The sequence below is a fragment of the Aulonocara stuartgranti genome (assembly GCF_965226115.1).
Source record: "Aulonocara stuartgranti genome assembly, chromosome: 23".
Taxonomy (NCBI): domain Eukaryota; kingdom Metazoa; phylum Chordata; class Actinopteri; order Cichliformes; family Cichlidae; genus Aulonocara; species Aulonocara stuartgranti.
The window spans coordinates 31720372-31742299 of NC_138958.1; the positions used below are offsets into that span (position 1 = coordinate 31720372).

Here is a 21928-nt window from a genome sequence, read left to right on the forward strand (position 1 = left end):
GAATTTAAATAATTTCAAATAAATAAAATAAAATAAAAATTGTAAATAATTTTCCAATATCATTTAAAATGAATAAACTGTATCTTTAATCATAGTTTACTGATCTTGCACCATGATCACAAATGAAAAATGTGTTTTTGTGGTTTTACTTTTGGTGAAAAACTTCTTTTTTTTTTTTACGGTCCCTTTGCAGCCTCTCCTCAAAGTTCCACTACCAATGCCAGCTCAGTTCACCATGCAGACTCCAGAGGCTCTCTGGTCTCTACCGACTCTGGGAACAGCCTGCTGGGCAAGAGCAGTGACAGGACCAACTCTCTGGAAAAGGTAGGTCACCACTTGTGACATGGCAGTTCCTTAGGCACATTTGTTGTTGTTTCTTCTTGATGAAATAAAGATGAGTCAGTGGCATAGAGGAATGTTAACATCACTCTTAAAAAGTCAGACTAACCTGATTAGGATCGGGATTGATAATAAGGGTTGATTAATAAGGAAAATAAAATATTTACTGGTAGTGGAAATTCTGGCCTTATTTGAACTTTGAAAAAGATATAGTCTGCAACATAGAAAACATTTCTCAAGGTTAACAAAAACATAACTATTTGAGAACTACTCAGGTAGACTAGATTAAACCTGGACATCCATCCATCCATCCATTCACTTCCGCTTATCCTTATCCTTATATTATATGTCCTAAACCTGGACATATAATATAAAAATTGCCCCACCTCCCAGAAATATCCAGAGACGGGGAAATAAAAGCCTTGTTTCACGACACAGACTACATTACTCTGTTGGAGTCATAATAGTAACAAAGCAAAAGCAGCATCTGTAAGCTTCAAGGTCTCTTGAGATGTGTCTTTATTTTCTATTATTTTCATACCCACACCCTCCTCCCACCAGTGCTCCATCACATCCCAACTCCACCAAAAGGAGAGATCTACCAGGAGGCATTCTATCAATGTGCTCCCTTTCTCTTTTGAACCCGAACACCAAGTCGCACCTCATCTTAATCATGCAACCAAGCGGGTCACCGTGGACTTCTCTCTCCTCACTGTTCCCCTGCTTGACCTACTGCAGGACAATGACAGTGATTATAACAAGGCAGCTCCAGCCCAGAGGGTGGATGCAAATCATGAGGAAAACTTAACTTTACAAGTATTCTGTTTGACATGTGTGACCCCTTCAGAGTGTTTTTCATATTACAGAGTCTTGCAAATTTGGGATTTGTAAGATTGGCAGACCTTGTTGCTTTTTCACTTCTTTTCTTCTATGCTTTTTAAACCTGGAGTTGTTGTTACTGTCTGCAGTAGTAGACAGGTTTTTAAAGAAAGTATTTGACATTTTTCATCTTTAAAGTTTGGTTTGTTTGAGTGATGGGTTATATCTCTTAAAAGGTTGATTTTTTTCAGTACTCCAAAGATTGATAAGTAAAAGTTTTCTCTACTTTGTTCCTGTGCATCAGAATCCGTGTGCATCAGCCCTGGGCAGCACTGTGCTGCGCTCTGACAAACTGGACCAGGATGAAATCAAAAACCTGCTTATGTGTTTTCTGCATATCCTAAAGAACATGTCAGAGGGTAGGAACCATGCGATTCATATGTGATTTTGACACGTGCTATGGTCTAATAATCTAATTTCATGTAATTTCATCATACTCAGAGGCCCTATTTACTTACTGGAGTAAAGCTGCTTCCTCAGAGCTAATGGACTTCTTCACACTGATACAGTAAGTAGAGAAAGAACCTTTTTATTATTACATACATGTAAGAGTGACTGAACATTTTCTAAATAATATTTTTTCTAGATAACATAAACAAGATAGATTGTATTAGCAAGCCTTAGATGTCATAGTACGCAAATTAATGAACATTGACTTCGCTAGCGTCACTAAAAGATATTGACAAAGGGATGCTTGCGCCAGTTTGTGGACTACTGTTCTGCCTTGAGTTTAGAATTTCATTTGTTGCCATTTGGGATTTTTTTGTTTAGAGCCATAATTGATCATGTTTGTTTGCACCAGCCTGCTGGACTTTGCCATCTGCTAGTTAGCTTGACCACAAAGAACTTTCCTGGATTGAAGAGGGAATAAGACCATACCCAAACTCTGTCTGCCTTTATCATATTCTTAAGACATTTGGTGTAACATCTCGAGTTTGCAGCAACAAATCCAAGGGTTGTTTGAAGATTCCGATACAGATCCAGCTCTGCAGGGGTCAAATGGGTACTAGAAGTAATAACTTGTGAATAATAAAACCTGTGTTTTTCCTGCAGAGTCTGCCTTTATCAGTTCAGATACATGGGGAAGAGATTCATCGCCAGGTAGAGTCAATATTGTTCTGTCTGCTGATTTCTGAATTCTTGAACTTAAACTAATTTTGCCGGCATTCCATGCAATTAGTGATTCATATCTAAACAGAGACTTTTAGCGAATCTTCTGTAACTCTTTTAACTGTTGGATTTTGATTTGTTCTTTGATCTTTAACATTGCTGGCAAGTTGTTTTATGGCCCCTCCCTGGGTAAGATTGCGATCTTACATTCGCTGGTTGCTTAACAAAATGCATGACATTCTTTTTGCCTCTGTCAGTTTAAAACCACATTACATATTAGACATTTATTTATTTCATGTGTCCATGGTTTATTTTGTACAACCATTAACACCCTCCGTAAGTGATGCTTTAAAATAACAGTATTATACCCTTTTGTGTGTCTTTATTCTGACTTAGCTGTAAGTAAGTCATTCAAGCTTGAAGTTAATAGTACTTCTCCGTTTTCCAACAGGATCCATGAGGAGGCGGGGCCTGTAGGTCCTGACAGGAAATCACTGACTCTCCCTGTGTCTCGTAACAGAGCTGGGATCCTCCACGCCCGTCTGCAGCAGCTGGGATCTCTGGAGAATGCTCACACCTTTAGCAACAGTAGGCCTGCCCACCTGAAATGGATGATTAAATGGATGCTTTCCACATGTCAACAAAAAACAAATAAACATATAAATAAAAATACCCAATAATTTAGTCTAAATTTGGTAATGTAGTAATATTTGTTAGTTTATCCAACTTAGCCATCTAGTTGCCCGGCCACAATTTACTTTGTACAGTACTGGTTTAGCAAAACTTGCACATGATGATCACCTAATGGCTCTTCACCTAAACTGTCAAGGTCAAGCTCAACGTCTCTCTTTTTTTGTTTTATAGACAATAATCTATGAATTGCAATCGGTGCTGGATAAGATATGTCACTAATGATCTGGTTTTTTCCATCTGTCTTGGAATTCTGTCCCACCATTTGGCAAAACCAAAAGGAAGAATTTGTGATCGACGTTTTTTGAGTTTAGAGGTCTTGTTTGCTAATTTGATAACTAATCTTAAGGCAATGTTTTGTGTTCTTTTTGTGTTTTCAGTCAGAATTTTTTCCAAGTACAGATGTACACGATTCCTAAAAATCATCCCACATCTGTCTTAAATGTTTTGAACATGAGCAGAAACTACACATACATTTAAAGTATTACAGGTAACAAATGAAATGATCACTGATGTGATAATTATTCACCAAAACAAACGACACAGAACTCTAAGAACTTTCCATCTTCAAAAAAGATGAGGAAGTCGTTTTATTTTGTTGAATCATTAGGTAACGCTTTTATTCTCTAAAAACATTTGAAGAATGGCATAATGCCGGAATGCCGGAAACAAAGTGTTTGATGTTCCAATACTCAGGTGAAACCTACATGTAGGGTTACCAGCATATAAAAGTAAATCATTAACGAGACAGAATCAGTATGAAGGCAAAGCACACATAACAGATTTTGAGATAGCATGATGATGCATATGAGGCTATACTTTTTAAGTACACGAACTACAACTGTTCTTGTAGAAAAACACCCCTAACCTTCAAAAAATTGATTTATTAAGAGTTAACTGGGTTACAACCAAGACTATTAAACTAAAACTTCTTACGTCATTTAATTTCAGTAATAATGACACAACTGAAAATATATACATTTGTATTATTTTTATCTAGTCATTTGTAATAGCGCACTTTGATGTTTTATTTGTAATCATTTGGGCAAGAATGTACTGTATATACTTAGAGTATGTATGAAATGTTATTTCCTTCTTTCAGGTTGAATTTCAACATACTTAAGAGCAGTGTTGGTCAAGTTACTTGAAAAAAGTAATCAGTAACTAATTACTGATTACTTCCCCAAAAAAGTAATCCCGTTACTCTACTTATTTTCAAAAGTAATTAATTACTTAGTTACTTTTTAAAAACACGATTTACAACCTGAAGAGGTGATAAAGCGATAGATCTTTCAGCCCAATTCTACTTTTTCTACATAATCCATCATACAAAATGTAATCAAATGGAAAAGTCCCTTTTTAAAACTTGTTTTAGTCTTTTAACTTTATGCATCAAGCAAAAATTTTCTGCACATTCCAGCACATAAAATATATATATTTTTTGTGTTTACACTCACTCTTTCAAATAGATGTAAGTAAAGCACAGCAGAAAATAAATAAAATCAAAGACTAGCGGTCCTTTTGCTCTATTTTCACCTGTGAAGCAGGAGTAGGGTAGGCGGAGGTTTACCCTGGTGCAGGTGTGCCACAGCGGTCAGTTGAAGAATCCGCGAGTTTCTCTGTGAATTTCCCATTACATCATAGCGCACTCTGTGCTTGCTCGGAAGTTTAGGGGTTTTTTTTCGCTGTAAAAAGACGTTTTCTTCCCACGCACAACGGACACTAATGTTTTTGTCACTTTTTATGGAATCAAACTTAAAGTAAGGTCAGTACTTCCACGCTTTAAACACTGCACGCTCATACTCTCTCCGCACTCGATATATTATCCATTGTTGATCTGCACACAGCTGTTGTCAGGAACGTCGCACTCGCATACATCATGGTCATGAGACATTCTCGCAAAAACAATCACGGTTTTAGTAATGCAGTAACGCAGCGTTCCTACGGTAAAGTAACGGTAATCTAATTACCGTTTTTGCAATAGTAATCCCTTACTTTACTCGTAACGCGTTACTGCATTACTGCGTTGTAACGCAGTAATGCCCATCTCTGCTTAAGAGTATACTTAAAGTACTTTGTGTGTAGCTGGGGTGAGTTGTACTGTGCTAAAATGTGGTCATGAAGCAGATGTTGCTGTAGTTAAAGTAGGATATTATTATTTTTATTTATTTTTTGGACCTAAATAATATTGTGTTTATCTGAATTAATGTAGCCATGCTTTCCCGAGCTCTTGGCGGCAACGGATTTGTCTTTTACTGACTCCTTCGTGGAGTTGGTAATGGTGACAAAATCAACAACAGGTCTGCCATACAAGCACATGGCAAATCGTTATTGGTCTTAGATTTAAATCAATAAAGCAATCAACGGTATGCACTTTTTTTTATGGCTCTAATAAAACATTATCCCTATCGGAGACGTAGCTTATGTGCTTTCTGTGCAGCGTACTCCTGTACGGAAGCAGATGTGAGCAGCCAGTGCCTTCTAGAGGCCAGTGTGTCTACAGAGGTCTGTCTCACTGTGCTGGACACACTCAACACTTTCATCATGGGGTTCAAGGTATTAACAGAGACAGCCAACATGACACCCTTTATTATCTTGCTCAGCCAATAAACTCACCTTCCCTGTTTTCAGACCCAGCTGAATTCAGATCTCGGTCACAATCCCCTGATGAAGAAGGTTTTCCAGGTGCACTTGTGTTTTCTGCAGATACCTCAGTCTGAGGCTGCTCTCAAACAGGTCTTCACCTCACTCAGGACTTTCATTTACAAGGTGAAATATCTGGCTCCATGTTTATTGACTTAACATGGTGGGACTGAATTGGGTTGTAACCCATGTGGTTGTGATTTTTTGATATCCACAAATCGACTTGAAATGACCCCACAGCTGCATTTCCATGTCCTCTAGTTCCCTTGCACCTTCTTTGATGGCCGGGCCGACATGTGTGCCTCTCTCTGCTACGAAATTCTCAAGTGCTGTAACTCCAAGCTGAGCTCCATCCGTAGCGATGCTGCCCACCTTCTCTACTTTCTTATGAAAAGCAATTTCGACTACACAGGTCGTAAATCCTTTGTACGAACACATCTGCAGGTAAGCGTTTCATTTGTGTCTGTCTAAATTTGACATTTTATATGTTTAGTTATCTTTTCTAGTCTCTTATCTACATACAATATCTATGATGTATCTGCTAACCATGTTAATGATGTATCTCTGTATTATACAGGAAGTCTTAAATGTAAGGTTCTCTTTACTTGTTGATATTCACCCAGGTGGTAATTGCTGTCAGTAAGCTGATTGCTGACGTCATCGGCATAGGGGGTATGCGCTTCCAGCAGTCTCTCTCCATCATCAACAACTATGCCAACAGTGACAAGACCATCAAGGTGAGGAATGAGAGTTTGGTAGGCAAAATAAATTACCAGGAGAACTGTTGAATAATTTTAGTTATTTCTGTCCCAAACTGGTTGATTAACACTTGGTCAGATCATACATGTAGCAATACTATCTATTACTAGGTGGCTAAATAGATACATTTCAGCCTTTCTCCTGTTTTGGGGCAAACACATTTCAGTACCCGCTTCTTGCTTTATGTAATCCTGAACATTCACTTTGTTGTTGTGCTTGGGCAGCACACGGCGTTTCCTTCAGATGTGAAGGACCTAACAAAACGCATCAGGACAGTGTTGATGGCCACAGAGCAAATGAAAGAGCACGAAAATGACCCGGAAATGCTGGTAGATCTCCAATACAGCTTAGCCAAGTCCTACACCAGCACCCCTGAGCTCCGTAAAACCTGGTTGGACAGTATGGCTCGCATCCACAACAAAAATGGGGATCTTTCAGAGGTATTTTACGTCACATTGAATACCTTGACTTTTTTTCTGCAGTAAGGCATTGTTGTGTTAGCCTCTGACTCGTGACTGTGTCTGTGCTTTTCACCTGCAGGCAGCTATGTGTTACGTGCATGTTGCCGCTCTGGTGGCTGAGTATCTCTGGAGGAAAGGTAAGTTGAGGATATAATGTAAGGTCTCCTGGCAGTTAACTATTTGAACTCCAACATGTTTTTATGATCCTCATTTACAGAAGCCATAAAATGAATCTCTGATAAACATTACAGCAGTAGAGGAACATTATCCTGGAGAGATTGATTGATAAACTCAATAAAGCCTATCAACTCTCTTGTTGTTTTCAGATGAAAGATTTATGGAACGTGATAAAAAGCTATATGTCCGAGCTGGGGATGTCTGCAATCGAAATTGTAAATTGTATACACTGCAAATTCCTCCAACTCTAAAACCATCAATAATTGTAAAAAATAAACAGTGTGAGTCATATTCCTTCATCGTTATCCTTCAAGTTTATGGTCCTGTGCCGTGTTTTTGCTGCCCTCTTCTTGACAGAGAACTCAGATGTTGTTCCTGGGAAGTGCTTTAGTTACCACTGGGACTACTGTTGCCTTCACCCTTCACGTCTCTCTCTCTCTTACTACACACACAAAAGTGGAAGAAACGTGGCTGATAATTAGTGAGTGTCACAACCAGGATGAAAGAACAAACAAAGGTCCACGAGTACATCAGGAATTTATCTGCAACTGATAGTGTGCTTAGTGAATACCTCGGGCAGCAGAAGCCCAACAAAGAAGAGCAGGAAGGAGAGAGGAACCATCAGGGAAGGGCAGGCCCCTGCATGGCATGTACCACTGGCTGATACTAACAAATCCTACCAAATCCTAAAAGCTGGACTGAAAGACAACACAGAGTGTTGACAACAAATCATGGCAGCACGGGAACAAGCTCTGAGCACAAGATTCATAGAGGCCCGGCCTATTACACCAGGCAAGACCCCAGGCGCAGGCTGTGCAAAGATGCCCCTGAGACAGTCTAGCACATAACAGCATGTTAAATCTCTAAAATCCTGTAAGTTGTGGGGTCTCCATGGATCAGACTTGTTTGTCCAGCACATCCCACAAGATCCGCTTGGACTGAGATCTTGCCAACCTCAAACCATTCCTGAACTATTTTTGCATCATGGCAGGGCACATTATCCATGGCCATAGCCAACCGGGAATATAATTTCTATGACAGGGTTGACATGTCAGTGGTGATAGTTTTATGCTTGATCAGTGTATGGTTCTACTGGACCTCTCTGTGTACCTTTTTTATGCCAGGCATGTTCAGGCAGGGCTGCTCAGCTTTCCGTGTCATCACTCCGAACATTGACGAGGAAGCAGCCATGATGGAGGATGTTGGGATGCAGGATGTTCACTTCAGTGAGGTCAGACTTTGTTTCGATCTTTTCTGAATGTCAGCCTATAGAATGTCCTTTTAAAATTAGTCATTGGCTTCAGGAATATTTTTTGGCAGTAACATTAGTCCCACTTCTCAGTGTCTTTTCTAAAGATAAGATAATTGTTTGTGTTCAGGAGGTGCTGATGGAGCTTTTGGAGGAGTGTGCTGATGGCCTCTGGAAGGCAGAGCGTTATGAGCTCATTGCTGATGTCTATAGGCTCATCATTCCCATTTATGAACAGCGCAGAGACTTTGAGGTGAGCTGCACACTGAGCACAAGTTATAGACAAAGTGTGAATTGTTCTGTTCTGTTTATATAATGCCAATTCACAACAACAGTTTGTAAATAAAAACATCTGCGTGACAGTTATTGCAATTTGTTTTTGAATTTGTCAAACAGAAACTGGCACACCTGTATGATACACTCCACCGTGCGTATACTAAAGTGATGGAAGTAATGCATTCTGGCAAGAGACTGCTTGGCACATACTTCAGAGTGGCCTTTTTTGGACAGGTAAGTTTACAAAATAAAAAGTAAATAAATATGATAATAATTAAAATTTTCAGTTCAGCTTAAATTTGACTCAGTCCACAGTTTTCATAAAAGCATGGTGTTTATCTTATTGTTTTTTGCAGTACAGTACCACATACACACATACACTCTCTGATACAGCTGAACCTTTGAATCTAAGTGGAACGCTACTATTTTTTAAATTGAGATTTCTCTTCTTTTCCCTTTCCTTTTAAGGCTGCGGTAAGTGAATAGAGGAGTCCTCCTCTATGTCAGTGCCTTTTTACGTTGTTTAAGGGCTAATGAGTATTTGTAAAATTACTATCAAGTATCTGTAGATTTTTAAGCTTTTGTTGCTTCATGATTTTTTTTGACCAGTAGTGGATAAAACATGGTTACTTAGTCACAAAACAATAGCTGTTGTGTGACTTTTATATCATTTTATCTCTTTTCTGTTTCATTTGCAAATCCAGAAACTCATCCTTTTTTCAGTCATATGTGATCCCATTGTGATTTTTCCCCTGAAAGTTTCTTTTGATTAATTGATGAAGCCTTTCCAACTATTACTTTTATACAAATAAACCACAGTGTAACTGTTACGCATGTATGAATATATTAAATTAAATAGATTGTATCTGTTTGACTCGGTAGTGATCAGCTAATGTTTGCTGTGTTTGATAACTTTCTGTATATAATGACAATCACTTAAAGTGGACCTATTGCTCATATGTATATATGTATATATATATGGGCGGTTAATCCTTCAAGCTCCGGTCCTCTACCAGAGGCCTGGGAGCTTGAGGGTCCTGCACAGTATCTTAGCTGTTCCCAGGACTGCGCTCTTCTGGACAGAGATCTCCGATGTTGTTCCCGGGCTCTGCTGGAGCCACTCGCCTAGCTTGGGAGTCACTGCACCTAGTGCTCCAATTACCACTGGGACCACCGTTACCTTCACCCTCCACATCTTCTCGAGCTCTTCTCTGAGCCCTTGGTATTTCTCAAGCTTCTCGTGTTCCTTCTTCCTGATGTTGCTGTCATTCGGAACCGCTACATCGATCACTACGGCCGTCTTCTTCTGTTTGTCTACCACCACTATGTCCGGTTGGTTAGCCACCACCATTATGTCCGTCTGTATCTGGAAGTCCCACAGGATCTTAGCTCGGTCATTCTCCACCACCCTTGGGGGCATCTCCCATTTTGACCTCGGGACTTCCAGGTTATACTCGGAACGTCATAACCAAGTGGCCGACATAGTGTACAGGAACATCTGTGCCATGTATGCCTTGCCTGCTAGCATCTTGCACCCTGCTGTTATGTGCTGGATTGTCTCTGGGGCATCTTTACACAGCCTGCACCTGGGGTCTTGCCTGGTGTGATAGTCACACCCCAGCTTCTATGGATCTTGTGCTCAGTGCTTGTTCCTATGCTGCCATGATTAGTGCCTCTGTGCTGTCTTTCAGTCCAGCTTTGTCCAGCCACTGGTAGGATTTCTGGGTATCAGCCACCTCCTCTATCTGCCAGTGGTACATACTGTGCAGGGGCCTGTCCTATGGAACGCCAGGACTGCCATAATGAATTAATTAAATACACCATTAAATAATTAATTAAATGTGGCAATAATTAATTAAAATTGGAATTAATTAATTAAATAAATAGTTATGATATATGTAATTAATTAATTATTGACACATTTAATTAATTATTTATGTATTTCACGTTTTAATTAATTATTGACACATTTAATTAATTAATTATTGACATATTTAATTAATTATTTATGTATTTCACATTTTAATTAATTATTGACACATTTAATTAATTATTGACACATTTAATTAATTATTGACACATTTAATTAATTATTTAATGATATATTTATTTATTTCATTTTGGCAGTCCTGGCGCCTGGCTCTCATCATGAAATAATTTTATCTGTCAGCCTCACCCATCAAACTCAGGGGGCGGGGTTAACGCTGATCGAGTCAAAACCATTGCTTTGGCCTGGTGGCCATTGTTTCTAGCACACAACAACCGGCATGTGGAAGCTAACAGAACTGAGCTTTGAAAAACCCTGTTTGTGTGTTACCAAATACCGTTTTAATATTTTTTTAGCCGAGAATGTAGTGGTTTAATCTTCATGTGTCTGGTCGGTTTGTCAAGATACAGCCTCTTTGCAAAAGTGTTTCGATGATTTCGGAGATGTCGTCCCAGTCTCACGGCAAAGCGTGGGATAGACCCGCTCGCCTCGCAAGCAATCCCACCGACAAAGCGCAGGCCCCGGTACACAGCTGTAGTAACCCCCGCTGACTTCTTTTACTGAGGTTATATTTATCGGTGTTTTATTTCCTGATGTTCTTATGTGTCCTACGTGTTTCAGTCGCCAATTCTGAATTATAACTAACATTAAAAACATGTTTAAGGAGGAGAGAGAGCAAATAAATCTGTTTAACATCTGATCTTTGGGTTTTTGTTCAGTAATCAGCGTGACCTGTGTATAAACACATAAAAGAGATAACGTTGGTGTTTCCGTCATGTAGTAACTGCTGGCTTTAACTGTACAAAGGTTGTTCGACACTATGAAACACATACAGACTTCATGATGTTCGGCTAATATTTTTATTGTGAATATTAATCATGCTGACCTCGCTCTGTACACCACGCAGCGAGGTCAGCATATCCACGATATCCTCAGCTCCATGAGTTAACACAAAGTTTCCCAGCTGACTATCTAACTGCCAACTATTCCAGAGACGTGAAAATATACAGCATAAAGAAAAGTGTAAGAGACTCAGCAGCAGATTAGAATAACAGTTATACATTTAATAAATCACCAAATGAATCCAAGAAACGAGCAAACCTGTTCCGACAATTTGAGTTTGTATTCCCTCAGCTGCAGACTCGCTGCTGTTTAAATGTTTGAAAAGGAAGATTAGATATAAACAAACGTCAAACATAGACTCAGTCTGCCTTCACATTTGATATGAGGCCAGCACGTATAGTGGCCTCAGCAGGCTATTACTGAAATACACGTGCTATATCATAAACTATGATATAAACAGGGAGGTCCTATTAACATGTTTAGTTTTAAAGGACACCTTCCTGCCTTTAGTCTCATTCATGAGCAGTATTCGTTTTCTTCTAACATCCAGAAGTCTGCACAATGTGTTTCATAGTTTGTAACAAGCCTTTGACAGGTAAACATAACATGACCGAAAAAGCAAAAAAAAAAAAAAAAAAAAAAGAGAGAGAGAGAGTGTTGACATAAGAAGAGAAAATGCTCTCAATTATGGAGACAGGCAAATGGTTCATTTATGTTTGATGTGTGTTTATTCCTCCCTAAATATCGTCGGTGAAGTTTGCCATGCACGTCAGATTTTCCTGCGCATTTTTATACCTCTGCCAACAGAGAGAGAGAAAAAATCACATTCTAACAGACAGCTGGTGCTTAGAATACAGTTGAATAACTATTAAAAAACAGATGATATTTAGATGATAGTTCAGTCTAACACATGTGCCAGTGAACCATTAAACGTCTGTGAAACTATGCAGTTATGAAACGTAACTTTAACCTCAGCCAAACCGATTTGCTCAGTTGTAAATAAAACAGCGAAGTAAACGTGACCCGACAGACAGAACCTGAGTGAATGAAGTCCAGCGTTTAACCACTGAGAGCTAAAACTCAGCAGAGGTTTCAAAGCTGTGTGCCGGTGATTGGACATCAGCCGCTGATAAAGCTGGCTCGCCTATAAAGTGCTCTGTAAGGAAACAAGCTCCAGCAGCTCTGCGCTCGGGGAAAACACTATATTTACTTATCTTGTGCAGTTAAACTGTGACTATCACCAGGTAACTAGGCGTGTTTCTTGAATTAGCAGCAGGTGTTAAACAGCTGACAGATGAGGAGGAGGATGCATGCAGGTAAACTGAGGGTCTGCTGAGCTGATCGCTGGTTTCGTGAGAAAAATGTCAGCTCGTTCTTTATGTTACAGAAGCACAGAGACACAAGACCAGGCGGAAAGAGACGATCGTTCGGTGAAAATGAGAATCTGCGAATGCAACATGTGGAACACGGAGAGTGGAATATGTAAACAAACCGGTTAATGTACCCCCTCGGTGCGCTCTGCATGCTAACTGTTAGCAGAGCTAGTGAAATCTCTGAAAACATCTGAGCACTTTTGCAAACATGTTCTATGTTGACAACCTGACCAGACATACGGCGCGACATTCGCGGCTAAAACACTGTTAAAAGTGTAGCTGGTGACAGAAAAACGGCCTGTGATTTGATCTGCATTCTGGGATAACTGGCTGCCCCAAGTCTACACAAGCAATCGATTATCTAGGATCGACCTGTTTTGACTTACTTTGCACGGCAACCAATCAAATGTTAGAGAAGCTGCATGGGCAGCGTTAACCCCGCCCCCTGAGTTTGATGGGTGAGGCTGACAGATAAAATTATTTCATGATGAGAGCCAGGCGCCAGGACTGCCAAAATGAAATAAATAAATATATCATTAAATAATTAATTAAATGTGTCAATAATTAATTAAATGTGTCAATAATTAATTAAAATGTGAAATACATAAATAATCAATTAAATGTGTCAATAATTAATTAATTAAATGTGTCAATAATTAATTAAAATGTGAAATACATAAATAATTAATTAAATGTGTCAATAATTAATTAATTACATGTGTCATAACTATTTATTTAATTAATTAATTCCAATTTTAATTAATTATTGACACATTTAATTAATTATTTAATGGTGTATTTAATTAATTCATTATGGCAGTCCTGGCGTTCCATACTGTCCTTCCATGATGGTTGTATGTAGGGCTGCTCAATTAATCGAATTTTAATCACGATTACGATCTGGGCTTTCAACGATCATTAAAAATGACTGAGCCGATTATTAGCCCCTCCCTCATGCTTTACTCTCGCGCTGCTCCATGTGGCAAATCAAGCGCACTGCTCTGCATTTCGAACACGCGTCACAACAATTAAGAGGACCCGAGGGAAGCTCGGAAAGCTAAGCAGAAGTTATTTGGAGAGGAGTGGACTGCCGTTGGTTGAAAAGAGAGGTAAAAAAAAAAAACTTAAGTGGTGTGGAAACATTATGGCTTCGCGGAGTCAGACGTGGATCAAGTAGACACAGTGTGTAAACTTTGCTATGGTGTCGTAGCTGCACCACAGAGCAACACTGCAAAGTTCACATTTTTCATTTATTTCTTATATTGCAAACATTTGCACTGTTATCAGTATTTGCACACTATTTTATATTATTTTTTAAAGTCATTATTCAATACATTGTTATTGTTAAACCTTTAAAGCCGGTCAGAGCAGCATGCTCGTTTTGTGTAACTATTTTTAAATCCCTGTAGAACCTGAACGCTAAGCTAGCACAATAAATTTTTTTCCATATGAAACCAGAGGAGTTGTACTTACTTCTTATGCTTGTCCTCGGTCACGGTTTCCTTCCACATATAGCTTTGCAAAAATTGCATAAAAAGAGCTTGCAGGAACAAAAACATAATATTCCAGAAACACGCTTTGCCGATCCGATCAGCTGTTCTTAACACTTCCCACATTGAAAAAGACGTCAACGTGAACTATCGCAAGTGACGTCGTTTTTGCGGAAAATGTAGTTTTTTACTTGTAGGCCTTAGAACTCGAATTGCACTGCTGGAAATAGTTTATTTTGATGCACATGCACATTCTTTGCAAATTTGCATCATAGGATTGTTTTTTTGTTTTTCCTGCAGTATATAAAAATTGCTGTATCTCCAAAAATAAAACTATGAAGACACTCAAAATAAATTTCCTGTTGTTGTAAACTATTTTTTGCAACTTTTTTGTATTTAAAGTTTTGAGGGATAAACCTCTTAAATTTCTCCAAGTAGAAATATATGTAAAAAAACAAAACAAAAACGATTTTCAATTTTTTTGTAGTTTATTGCACTTTTTTGCAATTAATGTAGTTACTATGGACTTAATGCATACACATTTTTAAAATATGGGCTATAACAGTTGTATTGATGTATAGCAACTTGAAATGCTCCCACAAATGGCACTACAGCATGTAAAAAAATAATATAAGCTCTGGCGGACGAAATAAATATCGTCAAATAATCGTGATCTCAATTTCAGTGAAAATAATCGTGATTATCATTTTTGCCATAATCGAGCAGCCCTAGTTGTATGTATGTATGTGTGTGTGTATGTGTGTGTGTGTGTGTGTGTGTGTGTGTGTGTGTGTTTATGCCCGCCCCTCCCAGAGCCTGGTTCTGCTGGAGATTTCTTCCTGTTAAAAGGGAGTTTTTCCTTTCCACTGTCGCCAAAGTGCTTGCTCATAGGGGGTCATATGATTGTTGGGTTTTTCTCTGTATGTATTATTGTAGGATCTACCTTACAATACAAAGCGCCTTGAGGTGAATGTTGTTGTGATTTGGCGCTGTATAAATAAAACTGAATTGAATTGGTGTGGCTCAGGTGGTTGACAGGTCATCTACCAACTGGAAGCTTGGTGGATCAATCTCGGGCCTTGGTTACAATCCTGAGTTTCTCCGAATGTGTCCATTGGCACGTCATTTAGCATGACAATGCTAAACAGTGTTTATGTATACATAAAGGGCTGTATGAATGTTTGTGTCACTGGCTTTGAGTGCTCAATTTACGTATGTCATTGTTAACACCTTTAAACAAATACAGACTGCTTCATACATCTTGTAATTGAAAGAATAAATCCACCATCAAGTCATACAATAAGGAGACAGTGCAATACTAACAATGTGGAGCTTGAAATGAGCACAATAGGTCCACTTTAGTGCACAGATATTTTCTTTAACCATCTTATTTCAGTTTTGATCTTTCCGTTTTGCAGGGGTTCTTTGAGGATGAGGATGGAAAAGAATACATCTACAAGGAGCCAAAGTTCACTCCACTGTCTGAAATTTCCCAGAGGCTCCTGAAGCTATACTCTGACAAATTTGGCCAAGAAAATGTCAAGATTATTCAGGACTCTGGCAAGGTGTGATCACATTCTTGTATGTTTGGATGACAGTATGATAGACCTTAGTAACTGTGCAATAATCTTGAGAAAACGTTATTGTAGGTTTGACGTACACATTGCATTCAGAGAATTCACAATGAATCCGGTTGTTCAGTCTGACGTCACTAGCCGTGTCTGGACCTAAACTCCGCTGCAGGTCCATATATCAAACGATCACTGTGGCATTACTGAGAGTTGAAAAACTGTCTAAAGTCTTTCATCTGTAATAAAATGATCAGCGTTCTGCTCTACCAGGTGTAACAATTGAGTTAAATATCCAGGCATCCATGAAAACGGAATTTATGACATTTAACGGAGTTAGAAGTTAGCAGGGAGTTAGCTTGCTAGCTTCTATCTAAATACAATATAGCATGTCCTGACTGCGGGGTTTGGGAAACAAATTAAAACGTACAGCTCTGTTATCACTTCCAGCATAAATGAAGACAGAAAACTAAAAAGCAGTGACGTTTGTAGGGTTACTGAAGTTGGGCTAGCTGGTATATAATGATGTGCTACGTGACCGCTAGCGACACAGCTATGTTAGCATAATATAAACAAGCTAACCTTTTTTCCACTCGATAAAAGTTAACGTGAGTGTTCTCGGTGGTCACGAACAAATGTAATCGCATGGCAGGATGCTATAAAAGGACCAAACTTCAGCCAGGAGAACAACTGAGATAATCCATCCATAATACGAGGTTAGTCATTCGTATACTGCTGCATGGGCTGGGCTGTAGTTACATCCTAAGGTGTTAAAAACTGAGCTTAAATAAATGATTAGCGGTAATAAAAGCCGAGGGAGGTCAACAGTGATCACTGACTGTTTTAGGAGCTTTTTGAGATCAAATAGAAGAAAATACATAACATTAAACATGTTAACAACACAAAAGCCATATTAAACGCAGACTACTTTAGACCCGGAAGTAGGATTCGTTGCGTCATCACTGAACAACCGGATATATGAAGTCTTTTAAATGTGTTTTTGAATTTTTGGCTTCACATAGGAGACAAACCTCGTTCTCCTGCATGAATACATTTTCACCTATTCATCCACTACAATGTACTTTGTTGCTGTTTATGCTATATCTCCTGGTAACCTAAGCCCCAAAGGCAACCCCCCCTCCCCTCTCCACCACTGTGAATGTTTGTATTGAAAGCCCATAACTATGACAACTGTTGATGAGCCTCAATCTGATTTTGGGTCACATACCACATGCTGAGGGTTACTTTTGAAGTGCTGAAATGACTAGACCCATCTTGCTTAAGAATTATATGAATTCTAAAAAAAATCTCAATTTTTTAAAGTTAACCTTTTGATTTATTTTCAGCTTGCACTAACTTGACTTGTGAATGTTATTTTTTTTGCCAGTATAACCTGTAACCTCAAAAAAAAAAATGAAGTTGTGTAGCTGCCAATACCTTTGTTAAAATGTTAACATGAGAGCATACAAAGCCAGTTGGGAAGAAATCAAATTTAATATATACCTTTTATATGTCAACTGCTATTGGGAAATACCGTTACTGGTTGGTTAACACACTAATTTATTTTCATGTAAGCTTATATAAATATTATGGATTGAACACAAATAAAATATGTTGAAAAACTTCTTCTGCATCCACAGGTGAATCCGAAAGATCTGGACTCAAAGTACGCCTATATCCAGGTAACTCACGTCACGCCCTACCTCGACGAAAAGGAGCTGGAGGACAGGAGGACAGACTTTGAGAAGAGTCACAACATCTGGCGCTTTGTGTTTGAAACACCGTTCACAATGTCAGGCAAAAAGCAGGGCGGGGTGGAAGAGCAATGTAAACGGCGGACTGTTCTCACCAGTATGTCATACAATCATGGAAACTATTTGTAAATGTAGAGTAGATTAACCAAAGTTTAATTATATCTTCCTGATTGTCAGCTGTTATTGTTGATTACAATTGCCTGTGTCTCACTTTAGTGCAAATCACTTAAAAAATTATGTAGATGAATTTAGTTCTGTTTCATTAGTGTACCAGTAAGTTCAGCTCTTACGGTGCCTTATTAATAATTATGCTAACCGATTTGGCTATAGTGGAGACTCCGCTGTGGCCATTTACAGTGTTTAGTATCCTGGTTATCAGCATTACTGTGGAATCTACTGTTTCTGTGTTCAAAGGACATTTTTATGTTGCTGCTAACAACAGATATTTTTTCTCTTCCAATCCTGTGTTCACTCAGCCACCCACTGTTTCCCATACGTAAAGAAGCGTATAGCAGTCATGTACCAACACCAAACCGACCTGAGCCCCATAGAAGTGGCCATAGATGAGATGAGTGCCAAGGTGAATGAGTTGCGACAGCTGTGCTCGGCCTCTGAAGTGGACATGATACGCCTGCAGCTCAAGCTCCAAGGCAGCATCAGTGTTCAGGTAGAATCAAAATCACAAGGTTATAATCATTTTTACTTTATCAATAATTATTTTATTCCTTTAATCTAGAATTAACAGTCTTTGATTTTGATTTTCCAGGTAAATGCTGGTCCTCTTGCTTATGCCAGAGCCTTCCTAGACAGCAGCAGTGCCAAGAAATATCCAGACAACAAAGTCAAACAGCTCAAAGAGGTCTTTAGGTACTGACAGAAAACCTTCTTCCCACACACTATAACATACCCAATATTACTATGATTACATTGTGCCTTAGTGAGCTTGGCTACAGAGGTTGGATGCTTGTCTTTCTGTATTGCATATTACTATTTTGCGCTTGTTGCTTTGCTTTGAGTTTTTTCATGCCTCTCTTTTCAGGAAGTTTGTGGACGCCTGCGGTCAAGCGCTTAGCGTTAATGAGCGGCTGATTAAAGAAGACCAGCAAGAGTATCATGATGAGATGAAGGCCAACTACAGGAATCTGACGAGGGAGCTGTCGAACATCATGCACGAACAGGTGGAAACACTGAAGAATGATGAATGATCACAGCATGTGATGGCTCTGAGATGTGATGGCTCATAAATACTAAATATTTTATTTATAAAGTTTTGTTCCGTGTGAAGAATCAAGTTGCACCTGGTCTGTCAGATTTTATTTGTATTCACATCTGCATGCTTCATCTACACTTATCTACACATATATTTTGTTATGAGGGTGTTTGTCAATGTGTAATTTTATATTTAATTGCATGACAAAAAGTGCTGTCCTGTGCTGCAGTTCTTTTACTCTAACCTTTACTAACCATGTTTCCTATCTCCTTTATTTATGCTGTCATGAGCAGCTTGGATGGTAATAATGATTGTGTCATTGAATAAAGTAACTATTTACACTGTAAAAGATTTATAGACAGCAACTGACTAACAGCTTCATGGACATAGTATCTACATCCAAATCTGCCTTCCAAAAGATGAAATATAATGCCCTCTTGAATCAGCTTCATGTGTAGCCTGATATTTATGATTGTCCACGGATTAAGGAAAATTTTAAAAGACCATTCCTCACTAATTCCACCCCCCACCCCCTTTTAAACATAAAACAAACCAAACAGTATATTTTAAGCTTTCTAACAGTCCATTTCTTCCAGATAAACCCAGTGGACGATGGTCCAAGGAGCAATCTGTCTGCTTCTATGGGCATCTTCAACACCATCACTGGCACACCAACCAGTGCCAACCTACAGTACATGGCTCGACCACCATATTCTGACAGAGATGTTTGACATCAAAATTGCTGCTCCATCACTACTAATGACTGTTCAAACTACCTGAAGGATCAGCTGAAAACCTTCAAAGAATGTAACACTACCTAAAAACATAATTTGTTGCCGTTTTTTCTCCTATTTTATCTGATTTCAAAATTTTCCAGGTCATAACCTGAAAAATCAATTCAATGTTATTCTGTTTTATTTATATAGCGCCAAATCACTACAAGGTGCTTTATATTGTAAAGCAGAGACCATAAAATAATACAGAGGAAAAACCCAACCCCACTGAGCAAACAGTGGGAAGGAAAAACCTCTGACAAAACCAAGCTCAGGGAGGGGCACCCACCTGCTGCAACCAGTAAAGTGAAGTCACGTGTGCCCCCCATTATTCTTGTTTCCTATGGAGACTCCATTAAATACAGATGGTTTTCAAACCTTTACAACAATTGTAATATCATCATCTGTCTACATTTTCATGTGTTGTTTATTATTTTCTGTGTTCTAAGAGGGTTAAACCACATGTAACTTAACAAGCATGTATTAGTACTTCAGTTTACAACATGGTCTTATCTTGTTCTTCTGTCCAGAGCCCAACCCAAAGGATACTATCATGGGGTTAAAACTACAGACAAGGAAGTTAAGTGTTTTTGCATTTGACTACTTGATCTGTTTTTAACTCTGGGGATCTCATTCACATAGTGTGTTTGTAAAAGAGTGTTTAAGACAGTGAGACATCAGTGCCGCTGTAACCATTCATACATTCCTATGGTGCACAGTATTCTTTCTTCATTTTCCCCCATGTCTAGCTACAGCAGGAGCTTTTTTTGTAAAGTGCAGAAGCATCAGAGTTTATCTTTGATCTTTTCAAAGAATTATTCACTCTATTTTAGGCCATTGGGCATTTATAGAAACTATTTATAAAGCCAGATGAACCAAAATGTTTTAACCTATTTTCTGTAACAACATTATGTGCAATATTTTTTTTTTACAGTTACCAAGTCTATCCCCTCTTGCCAAAGACATGAGAGAAAAAGACAATGCAATGCAAGCCAAGAGTGTAACAATTTGTAAGCTACCCCTTTGTTTCTTTGTCATGACGCTTTTTATTATCTGTGAATTCAAATTTAAGAAGAAACACAAGACTTTTACTAGATTATGATTCATCCATTCATTCATATGTTTAAGACAAATAAATAAAACATGTAATAATAATAATGCCTACTTCCTTGCTTTGCCTTTAATTGTTTTTTTATTGTATGAAAAACAGATCAGTGCTGAAATACCACACTCCTGTATCTGCAGCATATCAAATTTCATCAAAGTTTACAGCTGTTAAGAAAATAATTACCTAAATAATTCCATCTGTATCTGATGTGAGCATGACTTAGCACCAGTGTTGCTGGAACTCTTTTGCTGTCTGATTGCAAAGGTCACATCTGAGATATTTGCCAACAAGATGTTAAGGCTGTCACAACTTGTGATTTGTCCTATCATGACTATTACTGAATAAAGAAGCAAAAAATGCAACAATGGTTCAACTTTATTCTAGACACAAAGATATATATGTATATATATGTGTGTATATATTAGGGGTGCAACGATACACAAAATTCACGGTTCGGTTCGGTTCGGTTCGATACTTTGGTGTCACGGTTCGATATTTTTTCGATAAAAAAATGTTCATGCCTTTTTAATTTGTCATTTATTAAAATTATAAATATCAGGGCTCGCAAAATTTCAAAATTCCTGGTAGCCCTTCGGGCAGGGACTCTTCAGTTTTTTGTAGCCCAAAATAAGTTTAAGTAGCCCGAATAAAAAAGAGAGCAATTTTTTGATTGATGTTTTGTTTCCCGTTTTGTTTCCTCTACAATATTATACATTAAAGTATAATATTGTAACGGAAACAAAACATTAATCAAAAAATTGTTGAAAAACAGATTATAACATTGTATAAAAATTACAATCATCAACTCAAATACTTGGGTCTAATTGAACAGAAATTTCTATGAACTTGTAAGAACTGTGTAGGACATGAATCAGTCCAAGATCGAGGCCGTTTGCTTTTTGAAGTTTGCAAAGACTGCTAAATTTTTGCCAGTGGTAGTTCACTCTTTGCAACATAGTACGCTGTTTTGAACTGATTTTCAGGTTTATTTTTATCAGTTGCAAGGAGAGCTTAACTTCTGTCTCGCTAGCTTGCCCTGCGCTCAGTGAATCTGCGTTCGACTACTCCGCCTAGGCTGCACTGTCGAGCACAGATCCACTGAGCGCTCAACACAGACAGCATTGTCAGAAGGAAAGTTGATAAAATAAATTAAAAATTTTGTATTGTTCGATACATATGCGTACCGAACCGATATATATATATATATATGTATGTATGTGTGTATATATATATATATAT

The 21928-nt window shown here is 38.4% G+C and overlaps 1 protein-coding gene across 5 annotated transcripts in view; it reads left to right on the plus strand.

Moving 5' to 3' along the window:
• LOC309700148 (dedicator of cytokinesis protein 9-like) overlaps positions 1-21045 on the plus strand; it is a 67509-nt gene extending 46464 nt beyond the window's left edge. For 3 of the 5 annotated variants that reach the window (XM_082523581.1, XM_082523582.1, XM_082523583.1), the window contains exons 33-52: positions 194-324; positions 1463-1577; positions 1660-1726; positions 2272-2319; positions 2780-2916; positions 5459-5574; positions 5650-5787; positions 5923-6105; positions 6285-6398; positions 6645-6860; positions 6961-7018; positions 8183-8289; positions 8438-8560; positions 8704-8817; positions 15695-15841; positions 17485-17695; positions 18075-18265; positions 18365-18465; positions 18638-18776; positions 19405-21045. In XM_082523581.1, coding sequence (XP_082379707.1) covers positions 194-324; positions 1463-1577; positions 1660-1726; positions 2272-2319; positions 2780-2916; positions 5459-5574; positions 5650-5787; positions 5923-6105; positions 6285-6398; positions 6645-6860; positions 6961-7018; positions 8183-8289; positions 8438-8560; positions 8704-8817; positions 15695-15841; positions 17485-17695; positions 18075-18265; positions 18365-18465; positions 18638-18776; positions 19405-19539 — 2591 coding nt within the window. In that variant the 3' untranslated portion in view covers positions 19540-21045. Of the gene's footprint in view, positions 1-193; positions 325-1462; positions 1578-1659; positions 1727-2271; positions 2320-2779; positions 2917-5458; positions 5575-5649; positions 5788-5922; positions 6106-6284; positions 6399-6644; positions 6861-6960; positions 7019-7207; positions 7340-8182; positions 8290-8437; positions 8561-8703; positions 8818-15694; positions 15842-17484; positions 17696-18074; positions 18266-18364; positions 18466-18637; positions 18777-19404 lie in introns of all 5 variants that reach the window. The other 2 variants (XM_082523580.1, XM_082523579.1) reach the window with 1 other exon arrangement.
• Positions 21046-21928: the final 883 nt, after the last annotated feature.